The following is a 26,932-nucleotide window of genomic DNA, read 5'->3' as shown; positions in this document are numbered from 1 at the left end:
AGTTAAAGAAGAGCTAAAAGAAGAGTTTATAATAAAATAAGACTTAATAATAAAAGGGGTAAACACATTATTCAATAATAAAACTAAATATCACACTTGACACGTTACAAAAATGTGTCCACACGGCCACATTAAGTAACGCTTGTAGCATTACCTTTAAAAGTGTCCAAAGGAGTGTCTACACGTGTGGATATGCGTGTCGTGTCGGACAGGGCAGGACACTTGTGTCGGCATTAAATTCAAAGTGTCGGCTAAATCATAGCAAATAAGGAAAAATTTAAAAGGAAATTACTCATGCATAACAGATTTAGTAAAAAAAAAGAAACCATAAAAATAGGTCAAAAGGTACGGTGACGACAAATTTTCCATTCAAATATATTGTAAAAAATAAGACACTGTAAAAATAGAAATGGAGAACAATAACTTATTACAAGATAGATAATTTTACACACACACACTAGTGGGACAACCCGTGCCGTGCGATGCACGGTGGGAAGTTATTTTAGATCCAAAAGAAATTGTGAGAAATAAAAAAATCAATAAAATAATGGCCGAACCTAATTCCTCAAACAAAATCCAAATTATTTTGTCATTTGGATAAAAGAGATCTATCAAGCAAAAATATGCGTAATTTTACTACCCAAACTAATATACAATTTTTCCATTCAAATATATTGTAAAAAATAAGACACTATATATATATATATATATATATATATATATATATATATATATATATATATATATATATATATATATATATGAGAAAACGGTTTCTACACACAAGTGTAGATAGGTTATCTACACACTAGCTTAAAATACAGTGTAGGGCATATTGTTTGGGTGATCCAAACCATTCATTTGATTGGCCCTCACATAGATAGGGTGTCCACAAAAACTTAGCTCCATAGGATCATCCCAACCCTACGATTTGTGGAGGTAAAATGGACATGTATAAACCTTCACAAATCTGTCCATTTTTTGCCTCCACGGTTCGGAGGGTTAGGATGATCTTATGGAGCTGATTTTTTGTGAACATCCTATCTATGTGAGGGCCAATCAAATGAATGGTTTGGATCACGCAAACAATGTGGGCCTCCGCTGTATTTTAAGCTAGTGTGTAGATAACTTATCTACACTTGTGTGTAAAAACAGTTCTCTCTCTCTCTCTCTCTCTCTCTCTGTATATATATATATATATATATATATATATATATATATATACTAGTGGGACACCCCGTGCGATGCACGGGGAGTGGGGAAAAATTATATTTAACTTCTCATGATAGATAATAGAGAAACTCCATATTACGGAAACCTTATAGATCGGAGGGTTGCGATCATCCCATCGAAATGATTTTGGGGGCACAACCTATTTGCGTTGCGGCCCATCAAATGGACGGCCTGGATTATCCTATGGCGTTGATTGCAAACTTCATTTGAAAAATATGGGTGGGGCCTAAAATTTGCCCTTAATATTAATGCACAACCCACACCATAGGATGATTGAAACCATTAATTTGATGGGCCACAATGTAAATAGGCTGTGGCCGAAAAATCATTTCCATGGGATGATCACAACTCTCCAATCTATAGAGGTTTCCGTAATATGCAGTTTTTATTTAGATCGGAGGGCTAGGATTATGAAATTGAGGGTTTGGATCATGGGGTGATGCGTACAATTAATTTTGAAAAATACAGGTGGAGCCTACCTTGTTCAAGAATTTGAAGAAATTAATTTTTGGGCCAACGAACTGTGGGGGATAGACCAGTTCAAAGATTTGAAGAAATTAATATTCGGGCCCATGAACAAGATTTTGAAAAATATGGGAGGGTTTGACCTGCACTGTACTGGTCCGAGTGACATGGGGGAGGTAAAAATGACCCGGGAAAATTTACGGGTCACGAATCTTGGACCCGTACCCGGCCCAAGAACTGTACGGACTACATCATAGGTTGATCCAAACCGTCCATGTGATGGAACACAACATCAATACGTTGTGCCTGTAAAATCATTTCCATAGGCTAATCCTAGCCCTCCAATCATAGAGGTTTGAATAATATGTTGTTCCTCTAAAGGATTTTGAAAAAAATGGGAGGGTTTGACCCGACCCGTAAGGGTCCGAGTGACACGGGGAAGGTCAAAATGACCTGGGGAAATTCACGGGTCACGAATCTTGGACCCGTACCTGGCCCAAGAACTGTACGTACCACATCATAGGTTGATCCAAACCGTCCATGTGATGGAACACAACTTCAATAGGTTGTGACCCAAAAATCATTTCCATAGGCTGATCCTAGCCCTCTAATCTATAAAGGTTTCCATAATATGTTGCTCCTCTTAAATCTGATTGTTAAGATCACCCATTAGATTTATTTTATATAAAAAGCATAAAGGAGGGGGTTAGGATTGAAATTATGTGGCTCTATTGGGTGCCTTTGTTAAAAAGCATAAAGGAGGGGTAGGATTGAAAATATGTTGGTTGAATGGGTGCCTTTGTTTAAAAAAGTCAAAAAAAGAATTTTCCAAAAATTCATAAAATCCTTCCCTTTTCTCTCCTGTTGCCACCTCAGCAGTGAATAGTTAAACCCCCATCTAGCAAAAAACATCGTGCGATGCACGGGCAGAGAAAGAATTGTACAGACCACATCATAAGGTGCCCAAAATTCGTCAATATTTTTACAGGTGTCCTGCATTCGTAAGATCAAACTTTCCCTAATTTGACCCGCACATAGTGAATAAGGAAAAGTAGTTCCCGATTTCCAACCTGACCGCGTTCAATCCGACCCAACCCGATCTGCAAATTCCTCAACCCGACCCAACCTGATTTCCAATTCGGGTTGGGTTGGGTCGGGTTGACCTGATTTGATATGGTTGAAATTGTTGACGACCTCAACTGAAGCCGGGTTGTTTTGGATTTTGAGAAGCAATAGTGAGTCAGCAATAATAAGTTTTTAACTGATAATCGGTTCTCAAAATCCAAACCAAACAGGGACTAACAATTAACAAAGGGAAATGTTATCCGCACTACTATATTTTGATGATCACACTCCTTACTTTATTAAAGTACGGTATGGCCCGCACCATAGGATTATCCAAACCGTCCGTTGTGGATTGTGGCACATATACAGAACTTCTTGAGATAGAACCCAAATTCGGGTTTCGGGTCGGGTCGGGTTGCCCCACAGCCCAACCCGACGCGACCCGATTTCCAATTCGGGTGATTTTTCCCAACCCGACCCAACCCAACCAAAATTCGGGTTGAACCCGACCCGCGTGGGAACATCCAAGTAACAACGATGGTTTCAAATTATATAGTGCTAACGCCCTCACTACCATATTTTATAATGCCACTACGCACCGTATTGTGACGATCGCAGTCTTCACTTTATTAAAATGTACAGTATGGCCCGTACCATCGGATGATCCAAACCGTCGATTAGATGGGCCACTGCCTACATAGGTTGTGCCCCAAAAATAATTTTCATAGGTTGATCCGAACCCTTCGATCTATAGCGGGTAATATGTTGATCCAAACCGTCCATGTAATGGAACACAACATCAATCTGGTGCCCGTAAAATCATTTCCATAGGCTAGCCCTCCAATCGATATAGGCTGATCCTAGCCCTCCAATCGATAGAGGTTTCCATAATTGTTGTTCCTCTCAAGGTGCCCGGAATCCGTCAATATTATGCAAGTGTCCTGCATGCATAATATAAAGTAGTTCTTTCGTCATTGTCGTATGTCCTTACCTCTCCTTGGTAGTTTTTTTTCGTAATTGTCATAGACAGGTACCCTGGGTCGGTACTTTTCGTATGTAGATTACGATTTTACCCTCAAATAATTTCTCATAGAGATAGATGTTAGATATCAGTAAAGGGGTTAATGGTAAAAGAGCAATGCTGTAAATCTCAGAGAAAAACGAAAAGTCAAAAAACAGGATTTTGAAAAAATTCAAAAAATCCACCCCTTTTGTCTCACGCTGCCACCCATTGAATAGTGAAACCCCCATCTATATATATATATATATATATATATATATATATATATATATATATATATATATATAATAAAACCCCGTGCGATGCACGGGCCGACAAAGAGCTGTACGGACCACATCATAGGTTGATCCAATCCGTCCATGTGATGGAACACAACATCAATAGGTTGTGCCCGTAAAATCATTTCCATAGGCTGATCCTAGCCCTCCAATCTATAGAGGTTTCCATTATTAAATAGCATAAAGGAGGGGGTTAGGATTGAAATTATGTGGCTTTAATGGATGCCTTTGTTAAAAAGCATAAAGGAGGGGGTAGGATTGAAAATATGTGGGTTGAATGGGTGCTGTTGTTAAAAAAGTCAAAAAAAGTGATGTGTAATTCTCATAGAATTTTGAGAGATTCAAATAATTCTCTCCTTTTCTCTTCTGATATAATATATATATATATATATATATATATATATATATATATATATATATATATATATATATATATAATTCAAGTAAAAGCCCCCATGCGATGCACGAGACGACAAACAAAAATTAAACGAATAATAAAAAGATGCATTAAAATGATTAAAAAAGTATTGGAAAGGTTAAAAATAAATGTGTGATATAATTGCTCATTCATTGTAAAAATTAGCTATACACGGATATTTGACCAATAATTCTAGAATAAAAATGCATAGATGAATATAAAAATCAATTCTCTGAGAGAAAGGGAGTTTATATTGAATCTAATCCAATACCAACTGCAAAGGAAAGAGGGGACAAAATCAAATCATGAAGTACACGTGAAAAAGAAACTTGCCCGAAACAACTTGCAATGGTGAAAACGTGGAAAGAGAAAATAAAAAAACATAATCTTGGTCATATGCTTATAACTTTCCAACATAAGAAGTGAGAATGTCGCACTGGCTACAATCAAACTGATTTTCAAGAAAGGAAGTTACCAGTCATAGGAAGCACTTGCGAAACTGCACATTCATACAGCCAAGCAGTACATTAGTGTTGTTTATCTGTAACAGCAAAAGCATGGATTAGTCAACAGTAGAAAAAAATAAATCAACAGTAGAAAAAAATAAATAAAAATGAGATAGAAATTGGGACAAATTTTTACCACTCACACCAGTTTTTAAGATTTCCTTATCCAAATCCAACTTTATGTTTTTCAAGTTTACAACACACCCATTTTCTTTGTGCAGGACTTTCTTTTTGTATCTCTGTCAGTTCCTCTATCCCTCTCATAGTTAGCAGAACAGGAATTCTCCCATAAAAGGAAACTGTACAGCAGAGTACTTGTCTATTGTGGTTTGATTATTTAATAATAACTAAATAATGATTAAAAGAAGGGTTAAAACAGTGCAGAAAGGAAAAAAAATAAAGGTATTTGAACTCCTGCCTGCTTATAATTTTCACATTTATGCTTGCTCATAAAATAGACAGCTTAAATGTGTCATCAAGTAATGGCTCATCCCAGCACTATTCACATGGAAAGTGGTTCTTACCAGCCATTTCCCTAAAAGTTAATTTTCAAATTCCAACATCATATAACCATGAAAATCAATTCAGTGCTACATATCATCAGATACGGGGACAGCTTCCCAAATATATAGATTCACATCATTAATGTTGTCAAAAGAGCCCAGCATTGACATAGAAAGGAACATGTATTCCATGAGTCCTACCTTATTAGGGAAAGATGGATCAACCATGACGGTAAGAATCCAGACTTATTTCCCTAAGCTACATTGCTTGCAAAGAGAAATGATACAGCCGTGTCCTGTTAATGGTTTTAACCAAGATGAACTCACATCATGCTCAACAGTTGCAGGAAAAATAAATTGAAAAACCTTAGACATTCTAAAATATTGGTAACAGAAGTATTAGTGTCCAATTGACACAGTTGAAAAGTTCAAACTTTTTAAAAAAAAAGTAGGATTCAAAGAGAAGACTATATAAAATATACAGCAGAGGTCAGACTTATCGGTATTAATAACATAATATAATTTGTAACAATTAGCATTACATGATAAACATTTCATTGTCAGCCATTATAAATCAAGAGAAAAGTCGGATATATGGTGGGGGTATATGGTCGTGATGTGTGACAAACACACCCAACTTTATCACAGCAGATGAGAGAGACAAATTCGCAAGGAAGCAGGATTCTTCCCTGGGAGCCTTCGACTCCCGTTCTGGCAACCTTGAGCAGGATTCTTTCCTGGGAGCCTTCGATTCCCGCTTTGGCAACCTTGCAAATTCGTATACGAAGATATAGAAAGAACGATATAGAACCTAGAAAACCCTTCTTTTATTTTTTTTAAATAGAGGGGAAAATTAAAAAAAAAAACAAAGAAAAAATATAAAACAGTGAACATTGGAGATGCTAGAAGTATTGCAATCGCGATGCAAAGCAACCTCGGGTTTTCAAAGCAAATCATTAAAAGGAAAATATGCAGGAAATGCATGATAAAAATGCTAATTAGTAGCAAAGAAATCGACAGAGGAAATGGGAATGACTTACCAATGTTGTTCTTTCCACTTCTTGGCAAGGTTGTCTCTTGTAAAGGGAAACCTGAGAGCAGAGAGAGATTCATGAGCGAGAGATGAAACCCCCTAATTTCGTGACCAGGGGAAAAAAAGTCATAAAAAAGAAAGAAGACAAAGTCTGCTAGAAGTGAAGTAGTTGATTTTGGGTTTTCGAAAGGAGAAGGAAGCCGAAGGGTGGGAGAGAGGGAAAAGGAGAACAGAGAGAGCGAGGTGATGCTCATAAAGCGGAGGTGGAGACACTTGGAGAGTGGGCGTATGAGTGGATGGGAGAGGGCATTCGGTGGCGAGAGGGTCGGTCTACAAACATTAAATGAATTTTCTGTGAATGTACAAAAACTAAATGAACTAAGAAATGCAAAGTACTGACAAATCAAAGTGCAAGGATGTAGCACAAATTGCAACATTTCAATACAGACTTAAGATATTGACAATAACAGTAGGGAGGATAGAAAAAAGAAAATCAAATTGCAGAATATGACAAAGATAACTAAATTTTTAAGTTCTCAATTCAAATTTGGTCAGAAATTTTTGTATTGGAATTCAATGATCAGAATCACAATGAGAACCTCATCCAACAACCCACAAAAAGAACAAAAGAAAAATGTTTATACTGGAAACACATCTGAACGGAAATTATCTAATCCATTACAAAGCAAAATATAAATAATTCATATCTAAACCGAAAAATTTAACAAAATAGCAAAAACAAATGAAGAAATGATATTTCCACCACTTTCCCCAGAATTTGGAACAGCATTTGTCTGTGTTTTCTTAAAAAAAAAAAGATTTCATTTCCATGTTAGCAAACCAATGAAATGAGGTACATTAGCAAACGTTTTGAATTTCCACTTGCTGCATTGTCCTCTCCATTTTCCACCGAGCTTGACTTATCCGATCCATGTGAAAACTACCAATCACTCCAAAAGCTTAAGCTGTTTGGATCTGAGGGATGATACGAGGGATGTATAAGCATTGTGTGAAGGTAAAGTTCAACTAATTATAGAGTTTTTAGAGGTAAACATTACAAAGAATTTAAGTGGGTATAAGAAGCTAGCACCAAATTACAACAGTAAGAGAGGCAATCAACCCTAGAACCGAAATGTTGCAATTCCTCTTTCCACTTAGATGATTTTTTTCGCACCTCAGATGAAGCTTAAGAGCATTGCGTGATGGTTAATCGCAAGGCTGCAACTCATCATAACAAATAGAAGAAATAAACTGAACTTAGGAAATTGAATTAAAAAGTGAAATTACGAAATGAAAAATTCTGTGATTACAACTCAAACATAGATAAATTGGTGTTTGCATGAAACATTGGTGATTTTATTTAAAATTGGTTTGAATTATGATTTGCCAATGATATTAATGCAATTATTTAAATTGGGAAAGAGTTAATTTCAAGCCATGGAAGATCAAAAGAAAGTAAGGCCTCTCAAATACTCCAAACATACTCCAAGCGTACTCCAAAAGAAATTACCTTATGTCTGGGGAATCTTCACTTTCAAATGGCACCATGAAACATACTCCAAACAATTGGTCAACCCTAAATGAGTTGAATTTTCCTGGCCAATGGCATAAAAGAACACATGGTTAGAATTTGCAAATCACATAAGTCAAACATTCATTATCTACAAAAAGGGATATGAGAAAGACTGATAAGAAAAAGGGACATAAATTTTCAAGTGCATAACAAAAGAAGGTTTTCTACAAAGAATTTGAATTAAATAGAAGAACAGCAGACATGTACATTCCATAACAGATATGATGAATATTTCCTCTTATATTAGCCTTATTCATAGCCATGAAGAAGAGTAATAATGGTTCTAAGGGAATTTACACCCGCTTCTGTAAAATCAAACGTGCAATCAAAACTACATCATACAACAACCACAAAAGTAAGATAAATAGCTTTGTCTTAAAGGCATTCCATCGAGCACATTTTGTTCAAGGTTTAAAATTTCGGTTTCGGTACCGGTTTCGGACCTTGAAATTTCGAAATTTCTACCAAAATTTCAAAATTTCGGTCGAAATCTGGTACAAAAATCGAAACCAATATTTTATTCAATATTAAATTTCGGCCGAAATTACCGAAATTTCGGTTGGAATTTCAGTGAAATATTAAATTAATTAAAGAAAAACAGATTTTTGAGGTCAAATTTCGGGAAAACCAAAATTTTGACCGAAATTCCGAAATTTCGGCAGAAATAAATAACCGTTTCGGTTTTTGGTGGTTTCGGTGTCGGTCTCCACCGAAATCCGAAATTTTGGACTTCGGTCGAAATTTAAAACCATGACTCTGTTCACATGAAACATATATCGCATAACTTTCATTTCTAGACATGTAGGACAAATTAAAATAACCCATTCTTTGATCCCCTAAACAAAACCCAATGCTACCAAGACAATTAGTGAACTGAAAAGTCAAAAATGTGAACTTCTGCACAATATAAATAGAAGGTGATTGTGGGGAAATCTAATGAGAATAACAAAATCAAGCATGCTGCTCATGACCAATGCCAAACAGAAATGCAGAAAGATGTGTTGAAACAGAGATAAATTGATTTAAAAAGCAATTTAACCTAGGAAGAAGAAAAAGGGAAATCTGAGAAGAAGAAGAGGGATTTAAAGGAAAGAAAGAAACGTAGAAATAAGAAAAAGGGAAATCTGGGAAGAAGAAGTAGAGATCCAGAAATTTCTTGCTGAAATCTAGCCAAAAATCCAGAAATTTCGACGCTGATGTGAAGCTGATGGATGGCGGTTACGTGCGCCTCGAGGTGGGCTTGCAGAGATCTCGCCTGGCAGGGGGAACTTTCTCCATTCTGCCAGATGAAAGAGAGATGCAGGACTTTCTCGAGAGAAGATGAGATGGGATTTGGAAGCGTTACATATTTGGGTTTTCTCGAGAGAAGGTTTATGGTTTTGCGCCGAGAAGAGAAGATGGGTTTCCGTTTTTCACGGAAGACTGTTTTTTGGCTAAAATCTCCCGAGGAGGGCAAGAGATTTTGATGTCCGTATCGTAGGGGATTGGATTTTTAATCTTTTTCAGATTTTCTCCTGGATTTCTTTCTTTTTTCTGAAGGTTTTGGGGATTTTATAAAATGTAAAATATTTGTGGGGAGAAAGGACAGATACTCCCGAACCTAATTCCACAAACAAAATCCAAATTATTTTGTCATTTGGATAAAAGAGATCTATTAAGCAAAAATATGCGTAATTTTGCTACCCAAACTAATTTAAGATTGAAGAAAATGTTCACATCAGTAGCTTACTCTTAGTTCAGAAACCAGAACCGAAAATGTAAACCTCATTAGAACCAAATCCTACAAAATCTCTGATGCATTTAACACCATTAAAAGCACAGTAGAAAAGAACACAACTAAAACAAAATAAGCAACTACTGAGAAGCAAATTTCATGCAAAAAAAAAAGAAAACATAGGAAATCGAATCATCAAATGAAAGAAGTGTACCGATGGACATCTGAAGCAGTGCTAGGAATTGAAGAACAAAATTTTAAAATGATAAACGAACTCATCTATTACCGTCACCATTGTTATTCCATATTGAACAGCCACTTCTACAATGTGCATAAGCAGTACAATTAGAGATGTTCAAGCATCGACAACTTTTCATCCAAGAAAATCAGCGCATAGTCAGCATGGTTTTAAATTTCGTCCGAAACGTTTCGTTTCGGCCGAAATATTTTGGTTTTGGCTGCGACTCAAACAGAATTTACATGAAGTCGTTTCTTTACAAGATTTCGGAGAGCGAAATTGCACCGAAATGTCACTGAAATTTCGTTTTTAGCCTTTTTTTACGAAGTTTCCACCGAAAATTTAAAAAGATCCACTGAAATTTTAATAAAGTCCACCGAAATGTTATAATTCCCACCGAAATTTATGAAATATTCACCGAAATAGCCAAAATTTCTACTGATATCGCCGAAATTTACACCGAAATTGGGTCGAAATAATAAAAAAAACACGAAATCATAATCATATTTTTACATGATTTCGGCCCGAAACCGAAACGTTTCGGTTTCGGTGGTGACCGAAACCGACACCGAAACCGAAATTTAAAACGTTGATAGTCAGTTGACCACCACCGAAACCGACACCGAAACCGATATTTAAAACCTTGATAGTCAGTTGACCACAACCAAAACTTCATACTCAAGCTAATAATTCCCCAGACAAAAACATAATGTAGATTTTGAGTCTAAATTATCCATCAAACATTGTAACCTAAACTCGAGAGATGATTGGAAGAAGCAGAGGTGCAACATACCCAATACCGTAAAGAGATGGATTCGATATGCAATTCTTCATTGGGGCGGACGCGAAATGGTTGAGGCTGATCTGCTTGGTGGGCTTGATCTGTAGAGTTTGTGACTGTAAAATATATGGCGAGGAAATATAGAAGCAACAGCCTGATAAAACCCTAAGAAAAACGTCAGCAAGATATGGAGAAAAATGAAAGAACACAAAAATGAAAGAAAGCACCAACTAAATCATGCTTTGTCTGTATGGAGAAACCATTAACATCACAGCCCACCACCAAGTCATGATTTTATTCCAGTAAAATGTCAAAAGAACTGAAGTCACCATCCAATCATGTTTGGAAACAGAATCCTATTTTGAAAGCCATTGAAGAACTAATGCAAGATGGGCAGTTTTGCAAGAATCTGTTTGAAATAAAATTTGAGCCCCCATCCAGTATCTCATTATAGAAACCTGTAATTTTCAGCAAAGAAATCCTACTTTCAACATGATGTTGGAAACAAAGCCCAATTTTCAGCAAATAAATAGAAGGAAAAACCTACTACCCATGGTGCTTAGTGAAAAATCAATCTCTAAATAGAGGAAGCAACATTCTGGCAATACATATAGTGTTTTCTGCCCTTCCTCCGCAGCTTCCACACTGCGTCGCCCAAAAAATTATAGAACAGTGTATAATCCTAAGACACCTTGAAACATCCCAAATGGCCAGCACTATACATGGAAATCCAAAGAAGAAGAACCCAGATGTTAAGCTGAAAAGCAACCTGAAATCCAGCAATAAGAATCCAAATGTTAACCCTAATAGCAAACTGAGAAGCCAAAGAATAAGAACCCAAACTCTTAAAAAAAACCCAATCCCCAATTCTTAGGAACCCTAATCTTAAAGAAATGGGGTTTGCAGGAAAACCTATGAGAGTGGAAGAAAGAGGAAGATGTTCAGTTGCAGGGAGAGAGATTGAGAGAGGAAAAAAACCCAGATTTGTGTGAACGACGAAATTCGACACAGGGAGAACCCTTATTCACGAAGAAAAAAAAACTGCAGAAACAATATGTGATTGTAATCTTGAATAAAAACTGTGGCCACAGTAGATTTAATGCAAAATCCATTGTGTTCTCACCAATAATAGTATTTCTGCAATAACTAGCTCCCAAACCCAAATCTTCTATATCTCATAGAGTGTACTGACATCTTTTTTTTTTGTTTGAATGATGATCCTTAAAATATAATTGTATTAAACACATTTCGAGGAGTGTACTGATCTTTGAAATGTTGTTAATATACCCCCCCATCCCCCAAAGAAAAAAAAAACACCCCCACACACCAAAATTAATTTAAACTATTTGAGTAGGTTTAAGTTAAAAAGAAAAAGGAAAAAAGAAAAGAAAAAAAGGTTTCCAATCACCTGCCTGAACATGTCAAGTGCACGCCTTGCCTTGAGGCATACATCTCAACATTTTTTGGAACAGTAGTATTACACAGTCACCCATTTGCCCCTTCTTCCTCTTTTTATAGAACTCTCACATAGGAACATATATATATTTATCAATGGAAACAGCAACCCATGATCCAGCTGGCCTAGAAGATCATAAGTATTTTAGCTAATACATGTGTATAAGAGCGTGTGCATCTAATATGATACTTTTTTGTTGCTCCACTGACACTGATACCTGGTTTAATGTGTAACAGTATATGTTCTAAATAATTCATACTAGTTCTGCCTGTTTCCTGAATGAATATTGTGGAACTTTATGCATTGTTGAGTCTTTTAGTTTGGGATTCTATTTGAATGCCTTGAATTTCTCTGGAATCCTATATTTATATTTAAATAGCAATTCCTGTAACACCATTGATGGGGATTCTAGATGGTATAACAAACCAATAGAATTCCACCAACGTTGGAGATTCCAGATTACATAAGAAACCAATAGAATTCTTACTGCAGTGATAAGGGAACAGTGTACTGTGCTCGTGCTTATAAAATACCAGAATGCACTCGCACGGCAGCTGGGACACCTCTGGTCCAGGTATTGTAACATTTTTTCAAAATTTTCCCTCTTTGTATGTATGTTTAGTGTAATCTAAAGTATTGGGGGGTGTTGGTGCTGATCTTTTTTGTTTTTGTTTTCCTTTTTTGATTGGGAACCAGATATTATCTTTATCTGATGGGGAGCGAATAACCTCCGTCATTCCCGTTAGTGAATTTGCTAAGGATCAGTATCTCGTCATGCTGACAGTAAATGGGTACATCAAGAAAGTTTCTTTGAACTTTTTCTCAGCGATCAGAGTAACGGGGATTATTGCAATTCAGCTGGTGTGTCATGTTCTCTTTTTTTGCTTTTTTTTGAATGATAACTTTTCTTGCTTTGTTGCTGAATAGTATCCTTGACTTTTCTTGCTTTGTTGCTGAATAGTATCCTTCTTATAAGCTTCCTTAAATTCCATTCTAAGGGTTTTATCTTTACAGGTTCCTGGTGATGAGTTAAAGTGGGTAAAGCACTGCACAGATGATGACCTTGTTGCCATGGCTTCCCAACGTGGCATGGTTATTCTGAGTTCTTGTAATACTGTGAGTCCTTTTACTCTATGTACTGGTACCTCTTAGTTTTGGTGTTCATTGTGCATTTTGTATTACAGAGCTTATGGAAGTAGAAAAATGCTTTCATGATAAGAATTGAATGTTTTTGCATTTTTGACAGTATGTTATTGTCGGGCTTCATCATGGTTTAAAAAACTAACGAGTCATTCGACATAATGAAATTCGAATTGACTTGTCAAGTGACAATTAATGGATTTTTATGAAAGATATAATATTTAGGTTATCTTATAGCCTAGCATTAAAAAACCAACCAGTCATCTGAAACTCAGCCCTGTTGAGTCAAGTCATTCGACAATGAATGGATTTTTTTGAAAGATATAATATTTAGGTTATCCTATAGCCTAGCATTCAGTTGATTTGACTGGTTACTCGGTCGGCACGTTCATGATTGGGAATCAAAAGGAACTTTTATTGGCTTTGTAGGGCAAAATGAAGATTAAAACAAGAATGTGACCAAGGTAAAAGTGAGTTGACTCGGGCGAGTTGAAGATGACGCAAGAGAGCGTTGAAACTATGGCCAAAAGAAATTGAGAAAAAAATGAGGAAAGGTCCACACTCAACAGGCAAAAATCACCAAAAAAAAAGGGCGGCCCAATGCACAAGGCTCCCGCCTTTGCGGGGTCCGGGGAGGGCTAGATGTACGCAGCCTTACCCCTGCTTTGCAGAGAGGCTGTTTCCGTGACTCGAACCCGTGACCACCAGGTCACAATGGAGCAACCTTACCGTTGCACCAACGCTCGAATGGGCAAAAATCACAGTGATCAAATAATTAGGATCATTTGATGGAGTCAATTTTTGGGCTATGGTCCATCCACATGATGGCCCACCAATTGCCATATATGTGTTCCACAAGGAAACTGGCAGTGCATTTAGAAGGTATGATGCCCTCTCAAAGTATGCTAGTGATTTTCATAGCGTGTTCCAAGTTGTGCCAAGAGTCATTCGACTCTTGAAGAACACTACAGAGACTAGGATTTGTGGTGTATGTACAAAAAAGTTGAGTTTCTATACCTTTTTCCAAGGAAGTATTCCTTTAATCCATGGTATATAGACTCTGGTCCTTTGAGCGGAAGGCACGAACCTTCACAAAAAATTGGGTTTGCATTATTTTCCGAAATTTTGTGCTTTTTTAGTAGGTGATTCACTACCGAAGCGAAAAAAAGGCTGGATAAAATTGTTAATTAACCCACATCTTCACTATGTGGGTTAATTTATCACGTTGTTTTATCAAATATATTCGAGTTGATCGAGAACAATCATCAATGAAACAATACGTAACGAAATCCAGAAGCAGAAATCACAGGGGCCAGACCACACACATCTGAATGAACAGAAAGTCCTAAAACTTCTATTGATGTTGGATTAATATGAAACTCTATGGTACTTTGAAGATTGACTGACTTTACAATTGAACTTTGACTCACTGTTTGAAGTAAATTTATTTTTAAATAACATTTTCAAGAATTTCAATGAAATATGGCTCATATGGCAAGGCGTCTTGGCGTTTAGCAAGTACAAGCCGTTATCTTCACGACCTCCAGCCATCATCCTTTTATTTCCAGGACTTGAAAGAGCACTACAATTTAATTGTTTTGTGTGATTACTCATAGATATCAAATTGGAAGGAAAAGTACGAACATGAAAAGTAGAAGGTAATGATAACGAAGTGGCTTCTTTTTCAGAAGACAGAGAGAAGGACCCATCTGCCATTTTTACAACACTGGACAAAGAAGAAAATGAAATAAAGCCATTATGCTTACATGTCATATGATTTGTGGGTCCTGAATCAATGATCTATGAAGGATCTTTTTTATTGGGTGATCGTATGATTAGCAAAGGCATATGCAGATGTATCTGGCGTATCGTTAGTAGGTTATGATCTAAGAGAGGCTTTGATGGCAGCAAGTTGTCGACTGAGTTCCTTGGTAGTCTGATCCCTTGGGTTTATCATTGTGCTTCCTTTTGCAACGTGGTTGACATTAGTATGCTCCCCCTCACCGCAACAATATTGGCACATGCTGGTCTCATCTTTGGATGAAGATGCTGGTGTAAATCCCAACAAATATCTCCAGTATGTCTTTTCTTTCCACCACGGGTATACACCATCTAATCACCCGACTATATCCATGAGCTAAATTGTCTATTTCCATAGCATTTTGGCCATCTCTACTGGTCTTGGTCGCATTTTGTCTCTTACAGGTAGGGAATGCAGAATGTTCGATGCTGAACAAGCATCCATAAGAGTGATCTTTTGGCTAGCATCTATTCAAATGTAGTTATAGATGGATTCAAGGGATGGTAGCTCATGTTTTCCAAGAACTTGAAGTCATTGCAATTTAAAATATGGATTTAGGCCAGCTAGGAGCTCAAAAATCCTCTGTTCTGTTTGGTTCTTTATCTCTTCAGGAGTGGGGGTTGGAGGTTGATAATGATTGAGTTCCTCACATTTCTACCCGAGAACCCAAAATAATCTTCTATAGATAGCTTCCCTTGTTGTATATTCGTAATCTCTCTATGCAGTTGATTTATAAGGGCTAGATCTTCCGACTGAGAATGTGTTCAGATTACTCTGCCCCATAGGGGGTGTTTCGTTTGATAGAAGCCAGGACGGCTTAGGGTTTTTTGCTTGGTATTTGGGTGCTACATGAACAAAACTCCTTGTTCGGTTGCGAATATAGCATTGAAATCGCTGGACACTACCAGGGATGTCTCCCAGTTACTCATTTCTTGTTTTCTGATGTGTCACCCTTGTCTCCTCCCGATAAATTCCTAGCCAAAACCACAAAAAAGTGGTTTTTTACTTGGATTTCTTGAGAATGATGCTTTTTCTCTTCTCTCTCTCTCTCTCTCTCTCTCTCTCTCTCTCTCTCTCTCTCTCCTATCTATATTGGTATTTACACTCCCTACCACTATTGTACGGGGTTGGTAACCAAACACTGCTTACCACTATTCTACGAGGTAAGTTCTTGGTAAATATAACGCTTGTCTCCTCCCTGTTGCCTACTTACACCACCACTCTACAAGGTAAATAGCTGCAACCAGACATAGCCATATATGTTTTTCCTATTTTCAGAAATTGGAGACTTCTGCTGATGATTGGCTCCATCGAATGCAAGAGCCAACCCATCACAATAAGATTATCAGTTTCCCAATCATCGTGTGATGGATCTTCTTTGGGTTCTTTAACCTTCCCAGTTATGCTACCCAACTTCTTTTTGGCTACCAATGAACATCCTAGCAGATTGTGCCCTGTCGCAGTAGTTTCTTTCGTTAAATCTAACAGTGGTAATCCGTCAGACCTAGGCGTTCATTATGACTGCTTCCATTGATTTGATTCCTAGCTATTTAACCTCAACAGCCTGTGTGCTATTTAACCTCAACAGCCTGTGTGATACCCCATTCCACAGTTGTTATTCAAAGGTATGATATAAATAATGTCATGGATAACCCATAATAAATATGCTAGAACACAATTTTGACTTTTAAAAAAAACTCCCACTTGTTGCCCGTTGTCACCATGACTCCCCAAGAGGGGAGGAAAATTATAGATCTGGAATTTTAGGGTTCTTATCTAGATCTAAATCAGAACATGCTCTGATATCATGCTATAATCTACGCTATTGAAGGGTATAAACTTGTTAAGAGATTCAAGATAAACAAAAGAAGTGAAATAGAATCAAGATGAGTGAGGAAGAGAGGGGAAGAGGAGGAAGATGGAAGAAACCCACCTGAAGGAGAGGTCACTGTGCTAGGATTCGAAGAAGAAGAAGAAAGATTTAGACGGCCTTTTATCTGGAGGATTTCAAGAGAGGTCGATTAGGGTTTGGTTGTTGAAAACAGAGAAAAGAAGGAGAGATTAGGGTTTCCTGAAAAGGGTTTTTAGGGTTTCCAAGGGTAAGAGAAGATGGTTTGTAGAGGGTTTGATCCAACCACCTCCTTTCCCAGCCATGGCCATCGCCTTCACTCGGCGGCGATTCCTCTATTTTTGAACTAGATATGAAAAAGGCGGAGGATTGGCAATGCCCTTATTGTCTCTACCACAACTTCGGCTGGCGGGATAGATGTAGAAGGTGCTCGAAAGCTAGAGCGAAATCAACCCCTTCACCTAGTTCGCCCCTGGACGGTGGGAGAAGGCCTACAGGGAGTTATAAGCCAAATCAAGGTAATAGATCTGGTGTATGGTTCTGCTTTCCCTGTCAATATCTTAATTTTAGATGGTGGAATGAATGCCGCTGGTGTCATCGGGCCAGAATCCCCTCGAAGTGAGTTCCTCGTGCTAGCTCACCTTCTAGGGTAGAATCCAATGGTGGTGAGGATGATTGTTGGTCCGATTCGGGCAAAGTTTATTACCACAGAAGTTCAGGGAGTCCATTTTTATTTGTCTCGGGCAAGGAGGTGGACACACGAATGGGTTTACTAAGAGCTTGCCTAATAGGGAAAAAGAAAAATCACAATGAGGCCTTGCAGGAGCTCTGGAAATGGGCACAAAAGTCTTGGGATATCCCATCTTTACATTTTCCTTCTATATTGGCGAAGAATGAAATTCTCTTTATGTTTGAAACAGAATTACAGGCATCACAGATCCTTGCTAAGGGACCTGAGGCTTTGGGTAATCATTTGCTCTCCCTCTCACCATGGAAAAAGAGAGTTTATTCAAGGCGAGGAAGCTCACTGGGTTCACTTTTATGGCATCCCTTTACATGCTTGGGCTGTTTCAACAGTGGAGACTATAGGGGGTCTCTTTGGTAAGGTTGTAGAAACCAAGATGGAAGGCAATCACCATAACTGTATGAGTTATGTCTTGGCCAAAATTCTAGCCTACGTTGGCACCTCCCTAGATCCTGTTTTAAAATCAAAGTTCTTGACCAGACCTATACTATTGGGGTTGAGCTCCCGGGGGAAGAAATGTCTCCTATTCCCACATCCTCCTTGGGCATTCGAGGATCGGGTTTTCAATCGCCGGCGTATCGGCCGCTGGCGAGTCAGAGGTGGTCTCCTGGTGAGCCTATGGATCCTGTTTGGCTTTCAAATTTCAAATCTAACCAATCAAATCTTCTGGTTTTGCCGCCCAAGGAAGTGCCGATGGCTCGGCTCGATGAAGGTGTGGTGTGTCTTGAAAATGATCAATCAGGCTTACCGTTAGCAAGGCCGGAGACATTTAAGCCAAAATACCCTGCCCCTAGGCAGAAAGTTGCCTGGCTGGGTGCACCCGTTAAGAATATCAAGTCGGTTAGCTTTCACCCAAAAGCAAGGAAGAGCTTTGAGTCTTTGACTATCGAGCCCCTGGCAGATATTATGATGGTTCAAATCCCTTGGCTAGGTGGGCAAGATTTCAAGAAAATGTCCTTATGAATATATTGGAGAATATTTTAGTTACAAAATTAGGGTAAAAAAAGATAAACAGCAGATTGGTAAACCTCCTAAAATTCTACTCCAAATTTGGTAGGACAGCCCCTATTTATGGCTAATTCAGTAGTCGACCCCTGGACGATTGTAATATTTAGCTTTTTGGTTTAAGAATAGGTGGGGTTACTGAGGGTTTCAAATACTTGTCTCCAATGAAGTGTTGAGTATAGATATGGTTATGTTTGTTGTTTTTATTTATTAGTAGAGGGAAGGAAAAATGGATGTTCAAAGGGGAAGTTGGGTGTTTTGTTATTTAGTTTGTGGGATCCATGAAGTTGGTTTTAGTTCTGTTGGTCGGTGTTAAGGTGATACTTTAGAATGGTGGATTGGAGAGATAGCAGGACTTATTGTCCCATATAATATTAGATTCCAGGTGCGCCGAGGAAAGTATTAGATCATCAATAGCTTGAGAGACCATGGTCTTTTGCTTGTTGAGACAATGCTGCCTAGAAATTCTTCTACGTTGCTGTTAGTAAAGGAATGTGGTGGTGTTGCTGCTAAAGAAGTGTAGGGGTTTTTTTGGAGGCTGTTTGACGAAGATGATGGATGTATGTTGGAATGATTGTAGTGCAGGGCAGTTGGCTGGGCATGGTCTGGCATAGCTTCTTTTTGAATTGATTGTAGTGAAAGACTTGCCCATGGCATGGTTAAGGAAGAAAGGGCCCCGATTTTTGTTGTTTTTGTTCAGTCTTTTTGGCTCAGGGTATGCCTTGGCCGGCTTTATTTGATACTATGTAATGCCAGGTGGGACTTCTGGTCCCCAATGTAATTTTCATAGTATCAATGAAAATATGTCAATTTTCAAAAAAAAAAGAGAGGAGGAAGATGAGAGATGGAGAAAGAGAAGAAAGAGTGCTCGTGTGATGGAAAACCCAACCTACAAACAAATTTTTTTTTATTACTTCTGTAAGGGGGAGAACCCAAAGAGAGCCCACACTTAAGTCACTCAAGTGCACTTAACTAAAGTAAAGCATAATGAAAGCTAAAACCCCCAGAATTCCCTTTTGCATGTAAACAATAAAACCCAAAGAAATGTAAAATAAACTGTACAAGGATGCAATGACGGACTCCACTACTTCTCCTTCATCCTGAACCAAACATTTACATTCTATGTGGTTTTTCTACATCAAAACATTCAAATTTCTGAATGTAAAGGGTTGCTAATGCTTTCCTAGTTTCAGGGAAATCAAGATGGTAATCTTCAACATTTACAAGGCTAATTTCCATTTCATATCTGCCATCTTATAATCCAGATGCACAAGCTTGGCTACGTAACATTTTCCATTTGCAAATACTTATTACAATTAAATATGTAAAACCCAAAAGTTACTTTGATTCTATCAACTCACTCTTTCTTCCAAACATTCTCTGTGATTGTCACATTTTCAGCTTCGTGCGCTTGGAAGAAATACAAGGGGTGGGGTTGCCATGAGACTGAAGAAAGGGGATAAGATGGCATCGATGGACATAATACCTTCAGCCTTGCAAAAAGACTTGAAGAGGGTGTCAGAGAACCTTCAAAGCCAGTAGGGTCTACTTCTTTGATTATTTGTTGTCTGTGATTCTTCATATCCTACTTGGTACAATATTTGATTATTTTCTGAAAAGTAAATTGTTTCCCTTTTTCTTTCCATCCGCTGCTTAATTTTGTTTTGTAATACTTTCCATTCCATTTTCAGTTTTCTTTACTACTTTGATTTCTTTGTCATTTACTTGTTTCTCTGTTAAACCTGGGCATATTCATCTGTCTGAAAAATATTTGCAGGGGGAAGGATACCAGTGTCCCATGGCTGCTCTTTGTGTCGGAAAGCGGTCTTGGGAAGCGTGTACCTTTAAGTAGTTTCCGTCTGTCACCTTTGAATAGAGTGGGTTTGAAAGGTTACAAGGTAAGATGCACCTCTGTGTCATCTCTTCTATGTTCACATGTATGGGAAAGGATGTGCTTGTACTTGTTCTCAAGAAAGCAACATTCATGGTAATTGTATTAATATTCAGAATTCAAAATTCATAACATATGCCGATTCTTTATCTTTTTTTTTGTCCTCATTTGTAGCTTCCACCGGATGACTGTCTAGCCGCTGTGTTTGTGGTCGGTTTTTCTTTGTCAGGTGATTTTAATTGCCATTATTGTTCATTTGAAGGCAAATTTTTTTTGCAAGGCATTTCATTTATTACTTATTTGCATAATCCAAACAAATTCCTCATTTGGTATTGTAGAGGATGGTGAATGTGATGAACAAGTAGTTTTAGTAAGCCAAAGTGGAACTATCAACAGAATCAAGGTTCGAGACATTTCTATTCAGTCACGCTTTGCCAGGTAATGTTACTATCTTTTTATGGTATCTTCTGCAGAAGGATTATTCTCTTGATTTATTTTTTTAGGTGGGGGAGGGGATAAGGTGCTGTACACCTATACTACTTTCTTTCCTTATAGGATGTTTAGCTCCAGCCTCTCAGAACAATTCAAAATGGCTTCTCTGTTATTTTTTTTCATAAACAGTGCAAACTTTCACTTCAAAAAATAAAATAAAATAACGCAGACTAATTTAGCCAACAAGTTTGCTAATTTTGGGTATATCTCTTACCAAGGATGCTATGAACATAACCCATTTTTAATCATTGTTAAGATATTCTTAGCTTTTGAAATGTTAGAAAATTACAGAAGGCGTGTTGGACTTTCATGGTGACAAAAATCGAAGGGTCAATTGATTGGTAGCAGTCTATATCTTTTCCAGGGATTCCTAGAATATTATATGTTCAGAGATTGGACTGCTCTTTTTTTATCTACATTGAGAAACCTCATGATGCTACTATCCCTGTAATGAACCTCAAACCTGAAACTGGGAAATGCTAATGCAATGTCTTTCAAGTGGGCCTCAAAGGATAATCTTAGAATATCATTGCAGAAATCTCCCTGGGAAAGTGGCGCTTTACTGAGAAATGCCACTCCTGTCGTTAATCGAACTGCTGATGCTTTAGAATCTCCTATAGCTTACTCATACAAATTTTTTTTTTCTGAATGATGTTACTCATATTTTTTTTTTACTCATACAAATTTTGTTTTCACTAAAAGTGTTAATTCCTAAGAATCCTTCAAAGATTGAAGCATTTTAGAGGAGTAAAAGGTATACTGAAATAATGGGGGCAAAGGATTGGGGATTTTAACAGCCAATGTGAGAGTTTCTAAGACATCAAATAAAGGACCTGGAATTATAAGTCCCCCGTACTACAAGGAACTTTCTTGTTCAAAGAACTTTCACACGATCATAATTGGGGGTGAAAAGAGTGCAATGAGTTTGCAAAGAAAAATTCGAGGGGAGGAGGATTGGCAGTGTCTTTTTTGTCGCTATCAAAACTTTGGATGGCGTATTGGATGTAGAAGGTGTTATTTCTCAATTTGGATTGCAGATTCAGTAGAAGAATCGGCAATGGAAAACTGGTATGGGATGTAAAAATGAAGAGGAATCTAAAAGACGGGGAGATCAATAATTATACAGCCCTACTTTGTAGTCTGGACGGTTGTTATTTCTCGTCCTTTGAAGAGGACAGGATCTTGTGGCAACCCGAGTCGGAGGGTGAATTTACGGTTCGATTCTTCTTTTTGCAACTTACCAAAGAAGAAGGTCCGGTTTCTCGATGTCACAATATTTGGCGCCAGGCAATTCCACCCCGTATTAAAGTGTTTGCGTGGACAGTTTCATACAAATGCATAAACACGTATAATCGTTTAAAACAGCGCTCTTTCCACTTGGTTAACAGATGCATCCTATGATGTGCAACTGAGGAGACGATAGATCATTTATTTATTCACTGCTCCTACTCGCATTGTATATGGAACACAATGTTTCGATCTTTCGGTATCCTCTGGGTGATGCAGAAAGATATTTCGGAAGTTATTCTCAATTGTGGGTGTGCCTTTAAAGATTGTCTGGGTGAATCAATATGGAGGGCTTTACCGCTAGCAATTATATGGTCTATTTGGAGAGAACGGAACAACAGAGTATTTTCTGATAAAACGAGGCACTGGACACACATCGCCCTTGAAATAAAACTATCCCTTATCTCATGGGCCAAGGCGAATGGAAATTTCTCATACCCTACTGGCGTGGCTCTTAGAAACTGGAGGGAGGTACTGCTGGAAAAGAAACCTCGCAAATTAATCACTCCACATTGGATTGCACCAAGCGAGGGTTGGTTAAAGTTAAACTTCGACGGCAGCTCATTAGGAAATCCCGGGCCTGTTGGCTTTGGCGGTCTGATTCGGGATTCAAATGGTAGAATTCTAATGTCATACTCTGGCTCTGCGGGGACATGCGATGCGAATGAAGCCGAGGTTAGAGGACTGCTCTTTGGACTTCGAGGGTATGATTCTAACAACTTAGGTCCACTGATAGTAGAGGGGGATTCATCGAATGTTATTGGTTGGGCTAAGATTAATGGTGGGGGCCCGTGGAGGTTACACCATATTATTGACGAGGTTCGGGATCTGGTTCGTCGCATACACCTGTAATTAGTTCACAGGAGGCGAACGGCCAACTCTACGGCGGATGCACTGGCTAAAGAGGGTGTCAATGCCTCTGAAACAAATGTTAATTACTGTAATGCATTGGCTCATCTGTATGATTCTGTTCTGTAGTATTGTATCTGTTTCTGTACTGGGACATCTTGTTCCCATTTTTGATTAATAAATTTTGTCAACTTTCAAAAAAAAAAAAAAAAAAAGATGTAGAAGGTGTTCGCAAGCTAGATTGAATCTTCCCCCCTCTCCTCGTTCATCTTGGGGCGGAGAAGGGAAACCCTTAAGGAGACCTAAGCTAGACGGAGATAGAAGAATTGGAGCATGGTTTTGCTCTCCTTGTCAATATCTAAACTTTAGATGGCGGGACAAATGTCGCTGGTGTCATAGGATCAGATCACACTTAAAATGGGTTCCTCGTGCTACTTCATCTAGACTAGAACCTAATGGTAGTGAAGATGATCTTTGGCCTAATTCGGGCAAAATTTATCGCCACAAAAATTCACAGGTTCCACTTTTATCAATCTCAGTCAAGGAAGTGGATGTGCGAATAGGCTCCCTAAGATCCTGCTTGATAGGGAAAAAGAGAAATGTTAATGAGACTCTGCAAGAGCTTTGGAATTGGGCACAAGTGTCCTGGGAAATCCCTTCGTTACATTGTCCTTCTTTGTTGGCAAAGAATGAAGTTCTTTTTATGTTTGAATTCGAATCACAAGCATCACAGATTCTTGCTAAGGGACCTGCGGCCTTGGATAATCATCTGCTTTCCCTCTCTCCATTGAAAAAGGAATATATTCAAGGAGAGGAAGCTCTTTGGGTTCACTTTTACGGCATTCCTCTGCATGCCTAGGCTTTTTCAACGGTGGAGGCTTTAGGGGGCCTTTTTGGTAAGGTTGTAGAAACCAAGATGGAGGGCAACCACCAGAATTGTATGAGTTTCGTTTCGGCTAAGATTCTAGCCCCCTGATGGCTCTTCCCTAATTCCTGCTTTAAACCCAAAATTTTTGACCAGTTCTACACCATTGGGGTTGAGCTCTCGAAGGAAAATTCCGTTATCCCTGATTCGGGTCCTCTGCAGGCGGATCGGCTTCCGGTGAGTTTAAGGCCTTTGTCTTTCGAGCCGTTGGGCTCCCTTGGGAATTGAAATTCAAATCTTCTTGTTGGGGGGCCTAAGATTGCGCCGTTAGTCGGCCTCGAAAAAGGTGTGATGGGACCTGATGAGAGGAAATCTGATTATTTTGTACTGTTGGTGAGTTCTAAGAAATCTAACCCTACCTCTAGGCGGAAACCTGCTTCGCTGGCTGCTTCGTGTTACTCATCCTAGTGCCAGGAAGAGTCTCGACTGTTGTGCCCCTGGCGGTTCTTACAATGGTTTAAAGATATCATGAAAATTTTCTTTTGCATAACTTCGGAAATACTTTGGGTTCTAAACCGGGATTAAGGAACAATAACAGCAGATTGTTGAAGCTCTTCAAATTTCATTCCAAGTCTACTAGGATAGGTCCTACCTTTAGCTAAACTGTAGCTAGGGGATCATGGGTTTGAAAAAGATAAAGATTATAGCAATTAAAGCATTAGTGGATGTATTGATTAAATTTTCATCCTTGGTAGGTGGGAAGTTGTCTTGTCAGGTTCCTTGCGCTCTCTTCTAGGAGCGGAGGCTTCAAGGCCCTTAAGGTCTTGGGCTGATATTAAAAGGTTCCCCATCCTCTTATTTTGAAGAGAGCTCCCACGGCAAAGGAGGAATGGCTCCCCCTGATGATCCAGGAGAACAATCTTGCCTGGGGTGTTAGCTTTTCTTTCCTCATGCGTTCTGGAAGTTTCCTAGGACTTTGGGGTTCGAATAAAGGTTTGGATGGAGACAAAACTGGGTTGAGAATAAGGCAGTGGGTATCCGACTGGTCGAAGAAAAGCCTAAGACCAGCGAACCTCTGGGAATCCTTAACATGATTCCGGGGGCTTTCTTCGCTAAAATTCCAGACCCAACATATCAAGGAAGAGGTTCCTTCGGTTTTGACGACTTGTCTAGAGGCTCAAACTAAATTACTATCTAGATGGTGATGACAAGTCTGTTTTGATGAAAGCCTTGTTTGAGAGGGCCCACTAATATGACACTTTTTTTTGGATTTGATTCAATTGAGTCCATTGGGCAGTGTAAAGGAAAGAGAGGGGAGCGGTGAAGGCATCACTGGCTGTGGTACTAGATGAAGGATTCATCAGGGCATGGTGGCATTGTATGGAAGTGTGGATCTCACTGTAGCGGAAGGCCCAGAAGATCATTTCTTTTGGTTTTTACTGGGCTAGTAGTATGTTCCTGGCCAACTTTCATTAATTCTATGTAATGCAAGTTGGGACTCCTGGTCCCCGATGTAATCTTCATAGTATCAATGAAATTGTCAATTTTTTTTTTTAAAAGTGTTAATTCCTATCACTTGCTAAATATTACATCTAAGAGCGTGTTTGGATGTAAAATTATATAAACTTACAAAATTCCATCTGCATTATTCATAACATTTGTGATTTCGGAATCATGTTGCGATATTGGGCTGCTTGGAAACATTCATATAAATTTCAAGAAATTTTAATCTTTACTCATGTTTGATTGGCTGTTCTTCAACTATACTATTTGACCCACACAAAAAATTAATTTTAACTTGTTTGATTGGTTATTCTTCAACCATATACTATTCCTGGCTGCCAGACATGGCAATAATAATTATTTTTGTTGAAATTTTCTCAAACCGGAACCATGTAGGCATAATTTCAACTACTGAATTGGAATGCAGTAATTCCATTTTCTTTTCTTCATGAAATATGTTTCATAATTTTATTGTTGGTCACAAATGCTATACAGGGGAGTTATTCTGATGAGACTGGAGCATGCCGGGAAGATCCAGTCTGCATCTTTGATCTCTGCAACTGAAGATGAGATCGGGACTGATGATTGAACTGTGCCTGTGAATCCTGGAGAACAGTAAGGGTCTTTTTCTTTTTTCTTTTAGCTGAAACTGTAACTTGCTCCTCACCTGACCTGAAATTGTGGTCACATACGTGGGAATCTCTGAACAGAGCTTTTGCGGCATGCCTCAAGGAAGGAAGATCACTTTTGTCAAGGCGTCAAAATCATTTGGCAATTTTGTAGAAGTCTTTAAGGGAAAAGAAGGTTAATTGGAGGGAGAGATAGGCGTGAAATATGTAAATTGTCTTAGATCTTTCATTTATCTAAGCAATTCAAGTTTTTGTTTACATGTTACAAGGGTGCTTTTGATTATCAAAAGACTCAGATCACTGTAATTTTGTAATTGATCCCCGAAACAATAACTATGTTATGCTATTTGTTCAGTTAATCGTGGTTATTATTCTACCTTTTTCGTTGTTTTTTGTTACTTAGTAGTTTTTATATTTACCGTGAATCTAATGCCATGTGTATGGGTCTATGAATTCTGTTGGTCATCACAAGCCTAGCCTATTGCTCTTGAACCTACCCTTGTCCTATTATTCTAGATCTTTGAGCCTGGTAAAAAAGAGCAAGAGATACTCAAGCTGTTGATTTTTGTGCACTTCAATCTTACTGTGATCT

At 38.3% G+C, this 26,932-nt stretch overlaps 1 protein-coding gene across 1 annotated transcript in view; it reads left to right on the top strand.

Annotated features, from left to right (window-relative positions):
* GYRA (DNA GYRASE A) overlaps positions 1-26,718 on the top strand; it is an 89,003-nt gene extending 62,285 nt beyond the window's left edge. The window contains exons 20-28 of the mRNA XM_077392784.1: positions 12,777-12,858; positions 12,981-13,145; positions 13,299-13,400; positions 20,226-20,362; positions 20,602-20,722; positions 20,890-20,944; positions 21,054-21,153; positions 26,207-26,326; positions 26,422-26,718. Of these exons, the coding sequence (XP_077248899.1) occupies positions 12,777-12,858; positions 12,981-13,145; positions 13,299-13,400; positions 20,226-20,362; positions 20,602-20,722; positions 20,890-20,944; positions 21,054-21,153; positions 26,207-26,300 (856 nt within the window). The 3' untranslated portion in view covers positions 26,301-26,326; positions 26,422-26,718. The remainder of the gene's footprint in view (positions 1-12,776; positions 12,859-12,980; positions 13,146-13,298; positions 13,401-20,225; positions 20,363-20,601; positions 20,723-20,889; positions 20,945-21,053; positions 21,154-26,206; positions 26,327-26,421) is intronic.
* Positions 26,719-26,932: the final 214 nt, after the last annotated feature.

This window comes from Tasmannia lanceolata, unplaced genomic scaffold (genome assembly GCF_043159265.1).
Source record: "Tasmannia lanceolata isolate RefF3 unplaced genomic scaffold, GAP_Taslan_0.1 ptg000012l, whole genome shotgun sequence".
Lineage (NCBI taxonomy): Eukaryota > Viridiplantae > Streptophyta > Magnoliopsida > Canellales > Winteraceae > Tasmannia > Tasmannia lanceolata.
The sequence above is the reverse complement of the archived record's forward strand: the minus strand, read 5'-3'. Positions and strand labels throughout refer to the sequence as shown.